Genomic DNA, 15491 nt, shown 5'->3' on the forward strand with positions numbered 1-15491 from the left:
CTTTTATGACCACAAAATAATCCCACCGTATAGTTTACAGCCTGTGGTCAGTCGTTTCCAGCTGGCCACTGGTTGTTGCGGTGTTCTGGCTGCTCTGGCAAACCCAGCAGTCCTTCCCTGGTGGTACAAGCACTCTTCGTTCAGGTACGGCGATCGCCGTCTGCGGCCAGCTTCCCAGAGGAAGGCGTACAGCATTAAATGAATAATTGTGAAAGGTGTATGAAATTAGGATGAAATATTTTATTTTCCCTCCACTTTATTTTCTCTTTGTTGAGCGGCGGACGGGTAAAGCACCCGAGACTCTGCTTCTCTCGCCTCTGGGGTCTTGCCTGTGGACCGCTGACCTCCACGCAGTGAGAGGCCGACCCACCAGCTTCAGCCACCCCACGCTCGCCAGCCAGCACGGCCAGAGCCAGCCTTTGGGAGACTGAGCAGAGGCAACGCACACCTGCATTAACCTGTAGGTGTAAATTCCTCCCTGCAGTCTCAGGAGGAAAAGACTTCAGGATACCGTTCACAGTACGCTTAGATATTGCATTCATCTCAGATCGTTATACGTAGACTATCAGAGCTTTTGGAAAACATTTAGAAGGTGAAAGAAGGGGAAAACATCCCCAAATGTGATGGTTTTACAAAAGGGCAAGGATCCCTCTGTCTCTTGCTATGCTACCCTGTAATGTTTTACTTCTGAGATTCTCGTTTTTAACTGAAGATAAAAATTGAAGTTTTCTAGGCAGCTAGAATCAATTACAGTCTGCATGTGTAACAAGCTGGATTACAATAGAGGTTTTCACTGCTATTTTTTCCGAGAAAATCAGAATGCAAACATATGCACAGAAGCTGATCTAGCCCTTGTCTTCTTCAGTCTGAAGAAATACTAAAATTTAAAACTCCAGTATTTTTATTGAAATACATGTTATTCTCACCACAGAGCAATAATGATAACTCACGACATGAACAAATCTCCAAGTTAAGCATTTTACTGTGTATAAACTGATGATCTGACTCTTTGACAGACCAGAAACTGTTCTGCAGCTGAATACCACATACAGTTGACATTTTATTCTGGGGGGAAATGTTGGAATTTTACATTATAGAAATTCAGTAGTAGAACTTTGAGACTTAACATAATATGGTCAGGAAATATAACACTAATAGTAGGCAACCAAAAAACCAGATACTATTTTCTACTTTGTTCAACTATAAATACTAGAGTGCAGCAGCTAATTGACTTGCAAAAAATATTTTAATTACAGACCTTTTAGACTGTTTAAATTCTATCTTTTAAGCAGAAACTACTAGATATTCAGACCATAGCTTCTAACATGAAATCCTAAATGATGCTTAGTTAACATCATAAGCTGCAGGAATTATTCTTCTATTTTTGCTTTCTCTCCAGAAAATCACTTTCAGATATTTTGAAACTGGACCAGATGTAAGCATGAATGAACGGAATAAAGTCTAAAACCTGACGGCTGCTAAACATTTATGTAACTTGCAAACAAATTACTGCCCATGTTAATTTGTATTCAACAGGTAGGGAAAGGATGCGGGTGTTAAGAGTGCATGAGAAGAAAAACTGAGATAAAAATGGATGCCTGCCAAATACATAAAACACGATGTCCAGGAAAATAACCGATTGTAAAGAACATCCTCTCTGCTTCAGCAACAGATGTTGCTGAACGGGTTTGGAAAAAAAAACCAACACTGTGGGTCATAGGGTGCAACCGCAACTGAAAAAATGTTTCGTGGCCTTTTAGTTACAGCACATTGTGACACGGGGAATCCAGGAGACAGCTACAGAAAAACAGTACTGAGCACACTGTTTTGAACTATCTGAGCACACTGAAGAAACTAGACCGAATAATAATCAGACATACATGCATAATTACCTGTTCCCTCAGCTACACTAATGATATTTTGGAATCAGATTATTAAAGTAACTGAAAACTCGTTTTTCAGATGGAAGTGCTTCAAGCAGAGAGTAACGTGGAATGCTAACTGAGACATCTGGACATGCTCAGACACATAAAGGTACAAAATTCAAATATGCTGTTAGAGGAGAATCACAGAACCATAGAATCATTAAGGTTGGAAAAGACCTCCAAGATCATCAAGTCCAGAGCAGTTCTTATTCACAGTACAACTCCACATCCAAATTCACTGCTGAAATCTGTACGGTGCTTTATCACAACATTAAAAACATCATGGCAGTAGGAAATAAAATTAATTTGAAGAAACATTCCAGTTCTTCTTCTTATCTTTTCTGTAACTCTGGTCTTTTCCATTAAGTATGTCAATTTTAATAATCTGAGTCTTCCAATGAAACAACTTTAACACAGCCTGAACTACGTGCATCTATAGTACTCGTATTTTCACACAAATTTCAGACTAATTCACTTGTTACATTGTTGTTGTTGTTGTTGCTGAAGGCTGATCACGTAGCAAGGCGAATTGGACTGCACTTTTTTAAGAAGAGAGCTAAAAAGGAAATAACCTACTGGATCTCCTGGCCTAAGCCTAAGCATGTCTGCCTTCGCAGCATGCCAATGCTACTAAATCCATAGAAATCAGAAGCATTAAGAAAAAATGTAACACTCTCATAAAAGAGATGAAACTTTTTTTGCCAGCTCCTTCCAGGGGCTGTATGGGTGTGCTTTCTTCTCTATAACAGAAGTTGTTCTGTGAGGGAAAGCTTTTCAGCAGAACAGAAATATAGGTCATAAAAGTAAAGAAGAGCGGGCTAAAGCATTTCTCTAGCAACCACAGTAATTCTCTGATCTTATTTCTTCATGCCATTAGCATCATGGATTTTATCCACACAGCGATAGCTTATGAGCCACAGGTTACATATATAAGGCACGTCCAGATTATCAATGAAATGCATATTTTTGAAGAGCTTTTACGGGATGTGTGAAATATGTTGAAGCAGGAAAAGAAACTGTGCAATGTAACAAGTGTTCTCACTGTTCCTTTATTAGTTTAAAGAAACCTGAAGCTAATAACGATCTGCCTCTTACAGTTCAGAGCAAAGCTATCGACATGCAGCTACTGACTTCGCACTGGCTTCCCTCGGGAAGTTGTTGAGAACAGTTACACACAGTACAGAAATGAATCTTTCACTCCTAATACAGCACATAAGTTAACAAACTTCTTCAAACACAATGTATACGGGAAGGAAGGACTCTCTATAGTCTACAGTATTCATAGGTGAACTTGTTTTCCTATACATTTTTTTCCTGTTTTCAGACAAGTCTCCAACATCATCAGATCTGTATTCTTAAAGACGGCAAATGGTTACAAAAAGTCTCAACTTAGACATGCTACAAAAATCAAATTACAACTGAATAACTGTCTGACAAGCATTAAACATTTGTTCTTAATGAGGTTTAATTAAGAATACATACACAGGAGAACACTATGTTAGTTTTTTTCGCTTGTTTGTGTCCCACAGAAGTGAAAGGATACCGTGCAGAAATCGAAACCTGCCTGGCATTGTTTTCTCTTGATTAAAATTCAGCACATGAAACAGTTCAAATCTATGGCTACATGACATACCAAAACAGTGACATCCTCCAATTTCAGATCACCGGTGTCTTGCAAAGGCTCATTTTGTACCAGCACTGTAGTTCAGCACGTTCTGAGAGTTAAACCTTCTGCTTGGAGGAGGCAATGGTGAACTGCTAGAAATGTATTATCACACAACATACAGCTGCAGCTGAAACTTTTGCATTGCGGAATTAAATCAAAACAGTACTTTCAACTTGGCAGCAGCATATCTGACCAAGACTAAAAGGATGCTGAATTCATTAATACTCTGTAAAATAATCTTCGTGCACAGACTGGCGCTTTTGAGTGATCTTCTGCAATGCAGCGACGTGCATGACTTGCAACAGGTAGAGAGACGGACTGAGAGAAGAAAAGAAGCATTCACAATGAGACTTGAGGCAGACAAATTATCAGTCAAAAGGCATCTTATGTGGTAATTTTAATACTTAAAAAAGGTAATCACTTTAAAAGCCCTCTACTTCACATTTCAGATAAGAGCTCTCACTTCTGTGAATATTAATCAGTATCTCTAGAGTAAACCCCTTATTATACTGAGTTGAAAGAAACACAAGTCAGTCGAACCGCTCTTCTGGGAGATGCTTGAGGGAGTGCAGTCAAATTTCTGCTTCACGGAGCGTACAGATCTTCAGGTGAGGATGTTACCACTTCAGACTCTGTATTTTGCTTTGCCGTGATCATTGATCACACATATGTGCTGAAAAAAGTATAAAGCTGATTGCAACAGCACAGTTGATTACATTATTAATTATTAATGAATTGTTCAGAAATACTTTTCGCTGGACCAATCTAGTGATGTTGTAATTACCCTTTCCTTTCCAGAGACCTGGAATTGAATTCTGATTTCACTTTCTAGCCACAGCAAGTTTTTCCACTTGCAATTCCCAACTCTGAGGCCCACCCCAGGAGTACCACAGGAAGCAAAGGCAAGGCTTGCACCTTTTTGTCCATCATTATCTCACTGAGAAAAGGGGCAGACAACAGAGCAGTGAAAGTCCAAACCTGTCTGGACTGTAGCTGTGTTTCACTTTTCCCTGCTGTCCCTGCACGTACTGGGAATGGTGGACCCGTGAAGCCCTGGGCTCGCAGGAGACAGAAGCATAGCAGAGGTATGATTCTGCTCTTAGGGGGAAGCGATGGGAAGGAGCCGTTCGCAGTGCTGAGCTGGGACTCCTTTGGATTATTTGAGGTTTTGCAGGGAGTTCTACACTCACTGAAATGATCCCAACCACGACATTAAGGCCCCAGGGAAGAAGCAAATTATGGGGTATTTAAGACACCCTGGAAAAGTAAAACACTGACTTTTAAACTATTTCTTTTAGGTAAACTTACGTTTAGATCTCTGAAGTGCTCGTTGTAGTCTAAGGCATAACCTACCACAAACAAATCTGGAATTTCGAATCCATAATCTGTATTGAGACAAATAACAAACACCATCAATACAAGACCAGTGGCAATTATATAGCCCTTAAATTCCTGTGTTGGTTCTCTGACAAGCAAACTATAGATACATATAGTCAGTTCAGGTTATGTTACTTTTGACTCTGAGACACCAAGGTCAGCAGCAGCCCCATCCCCATACCCAGTTCCCGCTCATAGACTCTTTGTGACAGGGATGTGAATAGCTGGTGGAGAGTAGGAGAGTGGTGTACAGTTCTCAGTGGCACAATTGTGGAAGGAAGCCAAAATCAGAGCTGAAAAATTCTGGCTACGTTTGGAAGTTCCATTGGTATATGTGTGTGATGACAACTCTTTAGTATCACAATAAGGATGAAAAAAAGGACATTTTTAATTCAGAAGTAACGTTCAGAGATTTATAGATTTTCTTCTGAGAACAGCAAAAACTGGTTTCCATATTGCACTACCAAAACATGTCAAATGCTTCTTAAATTAAATCATCTTTCACGGATAAAATAAAACCCTTTCACAACTTTCCTGTAAAGTTAGTACTCTGCAGAAAACATCAGACTATAAGGAGGCTAAGCTTTCTAAACCACAACTGCACGAATCCTTCCATTGCATCCCATAGTCCCATTGACAACCGATACTTTACAATGCTTCTAGCAGTCCATAGAATGATATGAAAGGCAAGTGGTAGAACAGTGGTAACTTCTTCTACTGGTATGTACAGATTCTGACAAAAACACTTACAATCCGGTCTGTACCCATCAGGCCGAGATGTTCTTTTCACCAACAAACTGTAATTAAAAACAAAACAAAACCCATGTAGATATATTTACCTGAAAAACATGCATAAAAACTATTCCCTATATCAAAACACTTCCAAGCCACATGAATCCCTGTTCTCGTTCTGCTTCTCCTCCCGACAATGTCCTGGTGGCAGGGAAGAGACGGGTGTGTTCCCCTTCAAACTCCACCAGTGCCAGTCTGGAAACGGCTGAAGGGTCACTGCTGCTGCAGAACAACACAGAAGCATTGCCTCCCCTTCCCTCCACCCTCCTCTTCGTGACTCAGGCAGCTCTTCTGCAGAGCTCCCCACGCCATACTGTGGCATCGAATTCAAGCAGGATCTCGGAATGGGAACCTCCACATATGTTGGGCTAGACTAATTAACTACTAAGTTTTGTGATCGTTTTACTCACCTTGCCACTTTAATCATTTTTGGTTTGTATTTTTCTATATTATTAAGCAGAACCTTCATAGTCCTTCCAGTTCCAACAATATCCTTACAAAACAGGAAAAATAGAATAAGTAAAATACAAAGGAAAGCTGAAAAGAGGAAATCTGGACAATGACTGAGCAGTTCCACCATCTTATCTTGTGGAAATCATGTATTTTTCCCAGAGCACTGTGAGGCACATCCAAAAAAGATTATAACTGAGCTCACACTCTTTGAAGCAAGCACTTTCCACTCATAAAATCATCAGTTAAAGGACTGTCCACTTGCTCTTGAAAACAGCTATGTTTCTAGTACTTGGGATGCAACATGGGACTGGAGATGACTTCACTCGACACTGCAAGGATGCATGGATCAGACTTTTCGTATTATGCTCAAGACTACAGTACGTCAACATCTCTCCTTGTCAGGGCTAAATCTGCCCTATTTGTTGTTTTATTACTCCAGCACAAACGAGTATTCTCCAGAGCTGCTGTACTCAACCTGACGTGGATGAGATCAGTAGACACCTGGCTACAAAACTGACCGCAACATGGAGAGCAGCTGCTGATCCTGAACTCGGCGGGTGGGTATTTTTCACGCGCAACACCTTGTCTCTGCTCCCCAGCTACCTAATGGCATTAACAGAAATTGCTGTGGAGTTTTTCACTTCTGTTGCGGCAGTTAGCATTAGCAAACATGGGGCTCCTAAGAGTCATTCAGGTAATCAGCCATCTCTGTGGCTGACGACGTTTCTGCCCTCCTTTGCTACCGAAAGACATTACAACATTTCTACATTTCCTTGATTACACCGTCCAGCTTCTCACACCAGCCGACTGAGCCTGAAATGCCAGTCAGATCCTGACGTGCTCGCTAACTGTCCGAGCTGCTTTTCCAACATTTTAAAAGAGAATCACCTGCATTAATTAAGCATTTACAGCACCAGTGAGGTGACACATGCTTTTCCTCTACAACCAAAGGCTGTTGGTTCACATCAGCAACATATCTGTGATGGGCCCTCCCTGGGGGACACTGCAGGATGCAGCGCTAACGAGCAGCGTCATGGGGACTCGAGAGCATGACTGACACTCTCAACCAGCGTGTGAACAGCCCTGAAGTTGTAAAGCATGCGTAGGGCTGTGCTACTATTTCAAAGTCATGCAGCTGAGGAGCGTAGTGCATCACTGCAGTTGATTCGTTGTCCTCCAAGGGACAGAACAACTTGCAGAACAGGAGCTGATGAAACCATAGAAGGAACAAATCAAACGACGCAGAAACAAAGACTCCTGGCTATCACAAGCCAGAGTACAAATCAGAGTGGCAGCAATGTAGTTTGATCCGTCATGCAACTGCAAAAAGACTGAGAGGTCATTAAGCAAATCAACCCCTCTCCCTCTTCAGCACCTCCCAGCTAAAGGAGTGTAAACACAGATGGGTTTTAGAAACTGAGCACACAATCACAAGTTGACTATGTGACTTCATCTAAGTAGGATATGACATAAGCACCTGACTTACCTCCACAATTAGAACATTCTGAAAGAAACAAACAAAAAGAAATACAATTACACCAATATTCACAAACTGAAAGAAACAAATGTCTGAAAAAGAGACAGACAGGTCCATGTGCATATGTGCAACATGGCAGGACATAAGGAGTTTCCTGTTTCATTTTTGTGCCCTGAAGAAGCACCAGCCATAAAACCAAGCCCTGCAGTCAGGGGCTATGACTTTATTCAGCTTTGCCTAGATTATCCTCTTTGTGCAAAAACGGATGTAGCTTCGGAAAACAAAATTAGATGGAAGAAATCCAAACGGGATGAGCTCCACTTCATTCCGATGTGTCTAGCTGTGTACTACAGTTCACATAGTTCACTAAAATACTATTTCCAATGTTAATATGACACTACAGCAATATTATCCTTACTCTGAAATAAATGCTCTTCTCCCCCTCCCCCCGCCCCCCAGAAACCTCACAGTAAAGGATTACAGGCCAAATTGTACCACCCATTCTCATACTGTGAAGCACTCTCTTTCTTTTCAAATACTGCTGCTGAAATCAGTAGCATTACTTGAAGAGAAGGTGAGCGGTCCAGTCAAGAGCAGTGATGTCAAGCCTTACGACAGCATGATCACATAGGCTGATGTTTTTGCTGAAATGGTTCATCACTGTTCCAGGAATCACAATATCTAAGGCGACTTCTGTTCTTCTATTAAAAACAACAATAAGAAGTAACGTTCTTATCAGAAGAAAAAAACTATTTATTAGTGGGCATTATCATATGCATGTTCAAAAGGATGGACTCTTATAATCCTTCATTAAGTTCTACTTTCTGAGGTGAAACCTGCAACAGCAAGAGGAAAGTTATTTCACAAATACCTCTATCTATCTATCTATCTATCTATCTACTACATGCCTGTGCACATTGTATGTCCCACAAAACCCTGCGACAGGTAGTTTCATATCCATGCAGTCTTCAACAGACGAGCTTACCTTCCACTGCTTTTCTATCAGGCTTGTTGCCTTTGCTCCCCACACAACGTGGAGACTGTTGAACTTCCTTTTACTTCACAGAATCCCAAGGCTGAGAGTCCTGAAAAAGACTCCAGCACCATGGAGTAGGAGTGTGTGAAGGGAGCGTGCTCATGAACAGCACACCTTTAACAGTTTCATTAACTGATATGTAAGTCTTTTTTTAATCTTCAGAACAGAAATTATTAATATAGATTACCCGTATTTATATTCCTACTGCAGTTCCTCCTAACAATCACAGTGCTTGGTAGGCTGACATAGCATGCTTCATGCATCAACCACTGCAGAAACATGTTACCACATACTGTGTTATACCTGGATGCTTCTGAAATGGCAAAACACTTGGTAAAGGTGTGGAGGGAACTCCTGGTAGTAGTTCAGCAGATGTCAGCAATGGAGATACCACTCAAGAAAGCCACTAATTTAGACTGAGCTCTGATGGAATGTGTGTTAATCTTGGAGGGTGGCTCCTTTTTGGTGTTTTCAAACAGGTTTCACTGGTGGTTATCCTGCTTGGCACTCCTGACTGTCAGCCCTCAGCTGCTGACACAAACAACTCTGGATATGAAAGACCTAGTCCTGTGTAGGTAAAAAGTCAAAGGCCTCTTAACAACAAAAGTCCAAAGATGCCTTTCCTCTATAAACTTCTTCCGTCAAGAAAGAATGAAAGTATGTCAGTCCTCTGGATAAGATGAAGACACCAAAACCATGTTCAGGAGATGCTTATGACAGGTGTGCAGGGACACATTTTCTTAAAGGAAGCCATCTGTATCCAAACAGGGTTTGGCTCTCACCTGCCTTCCTGGATGAAGTCATAACTAGGAAAAACACCTCCGAAGACTAGCTCGGGACACCTGGGTCTGAGGCATAAGCAAGTTACTTGATTCAGTCAGTGGACACCTGAAGATTATGTGCAGGAGTAATGGTTTAACCATCCCCCAGGGAACTTGCGCAGCTGGTGATACACGTAAATATTTATGTGTGTATATATACATACGCACACGTATGTACGATATAGCGAGAGAGCAGAAGAGTTGACAAGGAAAGATCCTCACCAGAACCAAAGACAGAAATGCACTCCTTTAGTACCAGCAAACAGTCCTGGATGGCTGTGAGTGGCAGTTGGTGGAGGCTGACCTGAAGACACCAGCCCGACATCCCAACTTATTTTGCTGGTTTCATGCATCTCCTGCTGCTCTTCGTACTGCTGACAAGAACTTTCCTACCAAAGAGCATGGATCTTCTAGTGACACGACCTCCCCAGCAGCTATGGCGTGAGATGGGACATACCAAAACTGACATAGCAGAGGGCTGCAAAGTCCCACGTTTGCAGACAGTGCCAGGGTGCCGCAGAGGCTGGCTGCTGCCCAAGCAAAGGGTAGCCATGAGCTGAGTGTCGTAACACGGCTGGCAGCACAGGGGCCTCGCCAGCCAGGGCCCAACCCCACAGTGCGGCCAGACCTGAGACTTGTTCAGCCAAGAGAGTATATCGTCAGGTGAGTCCGTGGTGACGAGGCAGATCCGAGGTTCAGCTGGGACGTCAGTCCATAGGCTGGGATCAGGTTCAGCGAGAGTAACCCTGACTGAACACAGCCCACTGATCTCCAGGTGGGTCCACAGGCCTGAGGTTAAACTAGGAAGTCAGTCTGTGAGTTTGTGTCTGGATCCATGCCTCTAGTAACATACAGGCATGGCTGTAGCTGAGCTGAAGATCGGTACCTATACAAGCATAGCTCTGACATGGACTAAAAGCCCAGGGCTGAGCTGAACTGGAGCTCCTGTGCCCACAGGTGTGGGTAGACGCCCTAAGTGACACAGGTCATGGCCATTAAGGCCTATTAGTGCACACAGGGTCGTGACAGATTGAGAGAAAAACATAGTCCTGGGACATTTCATTGATAGACAAATATGTTTCTTTGCTACCACAGCTGCTTCAGCTATCCTGTCCTAAGCAGCAAGAGAGATTCTCTTGCTTACCATAAAATTATACAGAATGAGGGGACAGCAGCTGCCTTGGCTGTGGGATCAGGATTAAACCAATAGGGAGGAGCAGACCTTACAAATTAACTTGTGAGAAAAAAAATCATTGACATTCATAGAAAATAGGTCTGAGGAGACCATGAAAGGTCATCAAGACTATTCTGTTGGTCTGAAGGATCAACTTAAAACTATCCCTCACAGATACCTGATTTACCTGTTCTTGAACATGATGAGGACTTCAGAACTTCCCCAGGCAATGTGTCTCAGTGCCTCATTATCTAACACCAAAAATACAGTTAGAAACCTTCTGTTGCTATTTGCCCTGAACTGGTTTTGCAGTGGACATAGAAAAAGCTTTATTGTCTTCTCTTTTTAAATTCTTCTGTATTTGAAGACAGATGTATTTCCTCAGTTTCCTCTTCTTCAGATTAAACAAACTCTATTTATTCAACATTTTCTCACAAATCTTGTTTTCTAGGTTTCTGATCATTCTTTTGTTCTCCTCTGGAACCTGTCCAGTTGGTCGGAATCCTTCTCCAGCTGTGGTGCCCCAAACCAGAGAGAAGCCTTTTCCAGTGTCGCGAAGAATAAAAGAACCACTCTGTATGCTTTACAAATAATCCTCCATTCTATATATTCCAGTACAACAGTTACACCTTACGCTGCTCTCACGTGCAACTTGTGATCCACCTATCGTCTCCAGTTCAGAACTGTCGCTTACTCAGTTCTACCTCACCTGCATTTATGCAAAAGATTACTTCTGTATTAACACAGAAGTTAGCATTCATCTTTATTGTCAGTAGACGTCATTCTTTGAACTCAATTCTTAAACTAATTTCTTCAGATCATATTACTATCTTGTAGTATTCTTCCAGGTAGTATCACTAGCATTAAGTGCTAATTCCATCTCTTAAGTCATGAATTAAATATTGTACAGTCCCTGGAGAACATGCTTTAATGCACCCAGTCTGACAGTGAAGCATAATTAACTGTTTCTTGAGAACAGCTTTCCAACCAGTTATACATCCGTCTAACAGAAATTTAGTCTCATCTACATTTCCATATCACAAATGACTCATATGAAAGAAGGAAGATTAACACGGATCCAGACATGCCTGAAGGGTTTGTCTGGCCACAAGAGTGATAGTCACCTGGGCATGACTTCAGCTGAAGTGCAAGATCTCGTATTTATTGACTAACTTGAGAAGGAAGTATATTGGTGGACCCTGGAACTGCCTGACCAGCATTCTGTTATTCTTGCCTCTTCTCCTCAGAGTCAAGGAGCCCGACAGTTGCAAATGATATGCACGGGGAGGTCTGGTCCTTAGAAAGGCCCTTTAATCAGGCCTTTTAATCAGTCCAGGTCAGGAAACACAGATTCTCTGTTTCGTGTATGCACATTCTCATTGTTTCCAAAAATTGATGAGGACTTTCTGTGCTATGGAGAAATCCTGAATGTAAGGACTTTGCAGTGGAAAAGCCACTATAAAATATGTAGATATGAAGGCATTTCATATATATAAATAAGCAGGCATCCTTGAGAGAGATACATTAATCCCTGTTTTGATTAGGCAGGGCTACTGTGACTAAAGTCATCATACTTCACTTTTGCTTATGACTGAAGGCATTCAAAATGGTTTGCCACTCTCTGGTACCAGAAACCACCTCCTACAAACCAACACGATGTGCTGGGAAACCGACTGTATTGCTGCCTATCCCCTACCTTTCTCCCGTTGAAGCAGGCTACCGATAGAAGCGTTCCAGTAAAGAGATGGCAATAGCAGAGTAGCAGAGTAACACGCCGCCACGAAATGTTTTGATACACAGTATCCAAGACTGTATGTGAGTGGTGCTGTGTAATTAAAACTGGCTGAAATAGATTAGCTTATCCTTTAGCAAATGGACAGAATAAGATAAAAGAATGCAACGGATGCAACAAATTGGTACATTATCAGTAATGTCACCATCATCCTAAATGCACAGCGGGCTGCATCCAGCACACCTTGGGAAAGGTCACAGGTACGTGAAAGAGCTCATTCAGCTTCACCATGAAATCTCCTGGTGGGCAGGAGAATGGTCACCAGCTCATCACCTTGTGGTGATGCGGCACTTACTGATAGCTGGACAAATGACAGGAAGATAAAGGACGCTGAAGATAAGATCTTTTTTCATGTATATGTGTTTGAAGCTCCTGTACCACATAAATCAAGACTGTTCTGTCCTTGCAGATATATCTGAGGCAATTGCAGAGGAGGAAACCACATGAAAAGTAATCTGGCCTTCTGGCATGCATGATATTTTCTGTCTATTTTTGGAGCTTGGAGAACAGGAAATAGGAATATTTACTGACATGTTGACGAGACTGAAGATGGCTTAATTTCTGAGTAGAGCCATTGTCACCAATACAATCTGTGAAGTATGTCCAGAAATCTAATAACGGTGCTATTATATCTTACAGTGAGACACAGAGAACAGTCAGTTTTTTAAAATACGTCCTGGAAAGATTTCTTATATAGTCCAAATAAAGAAGGGGTGGTGGCTCAACTTTCAGAGATTGAAACACCTTTCTACTGAGTCGCTGCAAGAGAATCAGCAGCTTTCATTGCTGATGGATCAGAGGGATGGTTAAGAGCTGACAGATATGGATGACTGTGATTCATTCTGTGTTTACAGCTGTTTCTACCAGCAGCTGGCAGGAAGGAGGCTGGTGCAATACAGAATCATAGAACATCTCGAGCTGGAACGGACCCATAAGGATCACTGAGTCCAAATCCTTGCTCCTCGCAGGACTGCCTAGAACTAAACCACATGACTAAGAGTGTCATCCAGACAGTCCTTGAACTCCGACAGGTTGGGGGCCCTGCCTACTTCCCTGAGGAGCCTGTTCCAGCGACTGACCACCCTCTCAGTGAAGAACCTTCTCCTTTTGTCCAATCTGAACTTCCCCTGATGCAACTTCATCCCATTTCAATATATTTATCAATGATCTGCATGCAGGCGTTGAATGCACCATTAGCAAGTGTGCTCATGATACCAAACTGGAAGGTGCTGTTGACTGTCTTGAGCGACAAGATGCTTTGCAGAGCGATCTTGCCAGATTGAAGCATTGGGCAATGATTAATGGGATAAAATTTAACAAGTCAAAATGCCGGATTCTGCACCTAGGATGGAGTAATGCCAGGCACAGGTACAAATGGGCAGAGGAGTGGCTGGAGATCAGCCCTGCAGCAAGGGACCTGCGGGTGCTGGTTGGCAGCGGGCTCAGCAGGAGCCAGCAGCGTGCCCTGGCAGCCCGGACTGCAAACGGCAGCCTGGGGTGCATCGAACACAGCACAGCCAGCCGGTCTGAAGAGGTGACCGTCCCGCTGTCTTCAGCGATGGTGTGGCCTCACCTGGAATACCTTGTGCAACTCTGGGCCCCACAATTTAACTGAATGCATCCAGAGGAGGGCAACAGAGCTGGTGGAAGGGCTGGAAGGCATGTCCTGTGAGGAGCGGCTAGAGAATTTCAGCTTGTCTAGTTTGGAGGAAAGGAGGCTGAGGGGCGACCTCATTGCTCTTGACAGCTTCCAGAGGAGAGGAAGTGGAGAGGGAGGTGCTGATCCCTTCTCCCTGGGATCCAGTTACATGATGTGTGGGAATGGTTTCAAGCTGTGATAGGGGAGGTTCAGACTGGACATTAGGAAGCGTTTCTTTACTGAGACACTGGAATGGGCTTCCTAGAGCAGAGGTCGATGCCCCAAGCCTGTCAGTGTTAAGAGGCATTTGGACAATGCCCTTGATCACACGCTTTAACTTTTGGTCAGCCCTGAATTGGTCAGGCAGTTGGACTAGATGGTCATTGTAGGTCCCTTCCAACTGAAATAGTCTGTTCCATTCCATTCCATTCCATTCTATTTCTTCGTGTCCTATTGCTGGTCACCAGAGAGAGGAGATCAGCAGCTCCCCTCCCACTGCCCCCCTTGAGTAAGGTGTAGACTGCGATGAGGTCGTCTCTCAGCCTTCTCTTCTCCAAGCTGAACAAACCAAGTGACCTCAGCCACTCCTTGTTAAGCCTTGCCCTCGAGACCTTTCACCATCTTTGTCGCCCTCCTCTGGACACACTCTAACAGTTTGACGTTCTTCTTGCACTGAGGCACCCAAAACTGCACACAGCACGCACCACTGCAGCGCAGAGTGGGACAGTCGCCTCCCTCAACTGGCTGGCGATGCTGTGCTTGATGCACCCCAGGACACAGTTGCCCCTTTGGGCTGCCGGGGCACACCGTTGACTCATACTCAACTTGCCATCAACCCAAACCCCCAGATCTCTTTCCATGGGGCTGCTACCCTGCCTCTTGTCCCTGAATTTGTACATATAACCAGGATTACCTCATCCCAGGTGGAGAATCTGGCACTTGCTCGTTAGATTTCATACAGTTGGTGATTGCCTAGCTCTCTAGTCTATCCAGATCTCTCTGTAAGGCCTCTTTACCCTCGAGGCAGTCCCAGTCCACAGTTTCTCCTGGTTAAGTGTTGTTGGCAAACTTACTTAATGTACATTCGATTCCTGCGTCTGGATCATTTACAAGAACATTAACGAGCACTGGCCCTAAAACTGTACTCTGTGGTTTTAAATGCAAAGAGGTGCTGTGAAGTTTAAAATTTTCCAGTTTTGAGTGATCAGGGTGCATGCGACTTGTGACTCTGCACATGGACACTCACACTGAGTAGAAATAATATTTATGGTGTGAACTGGATCTACACAGAAATAAAATTTGTTCTCTCATATCCTTTTTTAGACAGTAGTAGAAATGG

The 15491-nt window shown here is 43.1% G+C and overlaps 1 protein-coding gene across 4 annotated transcripts in view; it reads right to left on the minus strand.

Moving 5' to 3' along the window:
• Positions 1–2747: 2747 nt before the first annotated feature.
• The window catches only part of PRTFDC1 (phosphoribosyl transferase domain containing 1), a 47244-nt gene continuing 34500 nt past the window's right edge, over positions 2748–15491 (minus strand). The window contains exons 5-9 of one of the 4 annotated variants that reach the window (XM_075419543.1): positions 7700–7717; positions 6171–6253; positions 5719–5765; positions 4945–4976; positions 2748–3909 (exon numbers count right to left, since the gene is read on the minus strand). In XM_075419543.1, the coding sequence (XP_075275658.1) occupies positions 3790–3909; positions 4945–4976; positions 5719–5765; positions 6171–6253; positions 7700–7717 (300 nt within the window). In that variant the 3' untranslated portion in view covers positions 2748–3789. Of the gene's footprint in view, positions 4265–4899; positions 4977–5718; positions 5766–6170; positions 6254–7699; positions 7718–15491 lie in introns of all 4 variants that reach the window. The other 3 variants (XM_075419541.1, XM_075419545.1, XM_075419544.1) reach the window with 3 other exon arrangements.

The sequence above is a fragment of the Opisthocomus hoazin genome, chromosome 4, assembly GCF_030867145.1.
Source record: "Opisthocomus hoazin isolate bOpiHoa1 chromosome 4, bOpiHoa1.hap1, whole genome shotgun sequence".
NCBI classification, from domain to species: Eukaryota; Metazoa; Chordata; class Aves; order Opisthocomiformes; family Opisthocomidae; genus Opisthocomus; species Opisthocomus hoazin.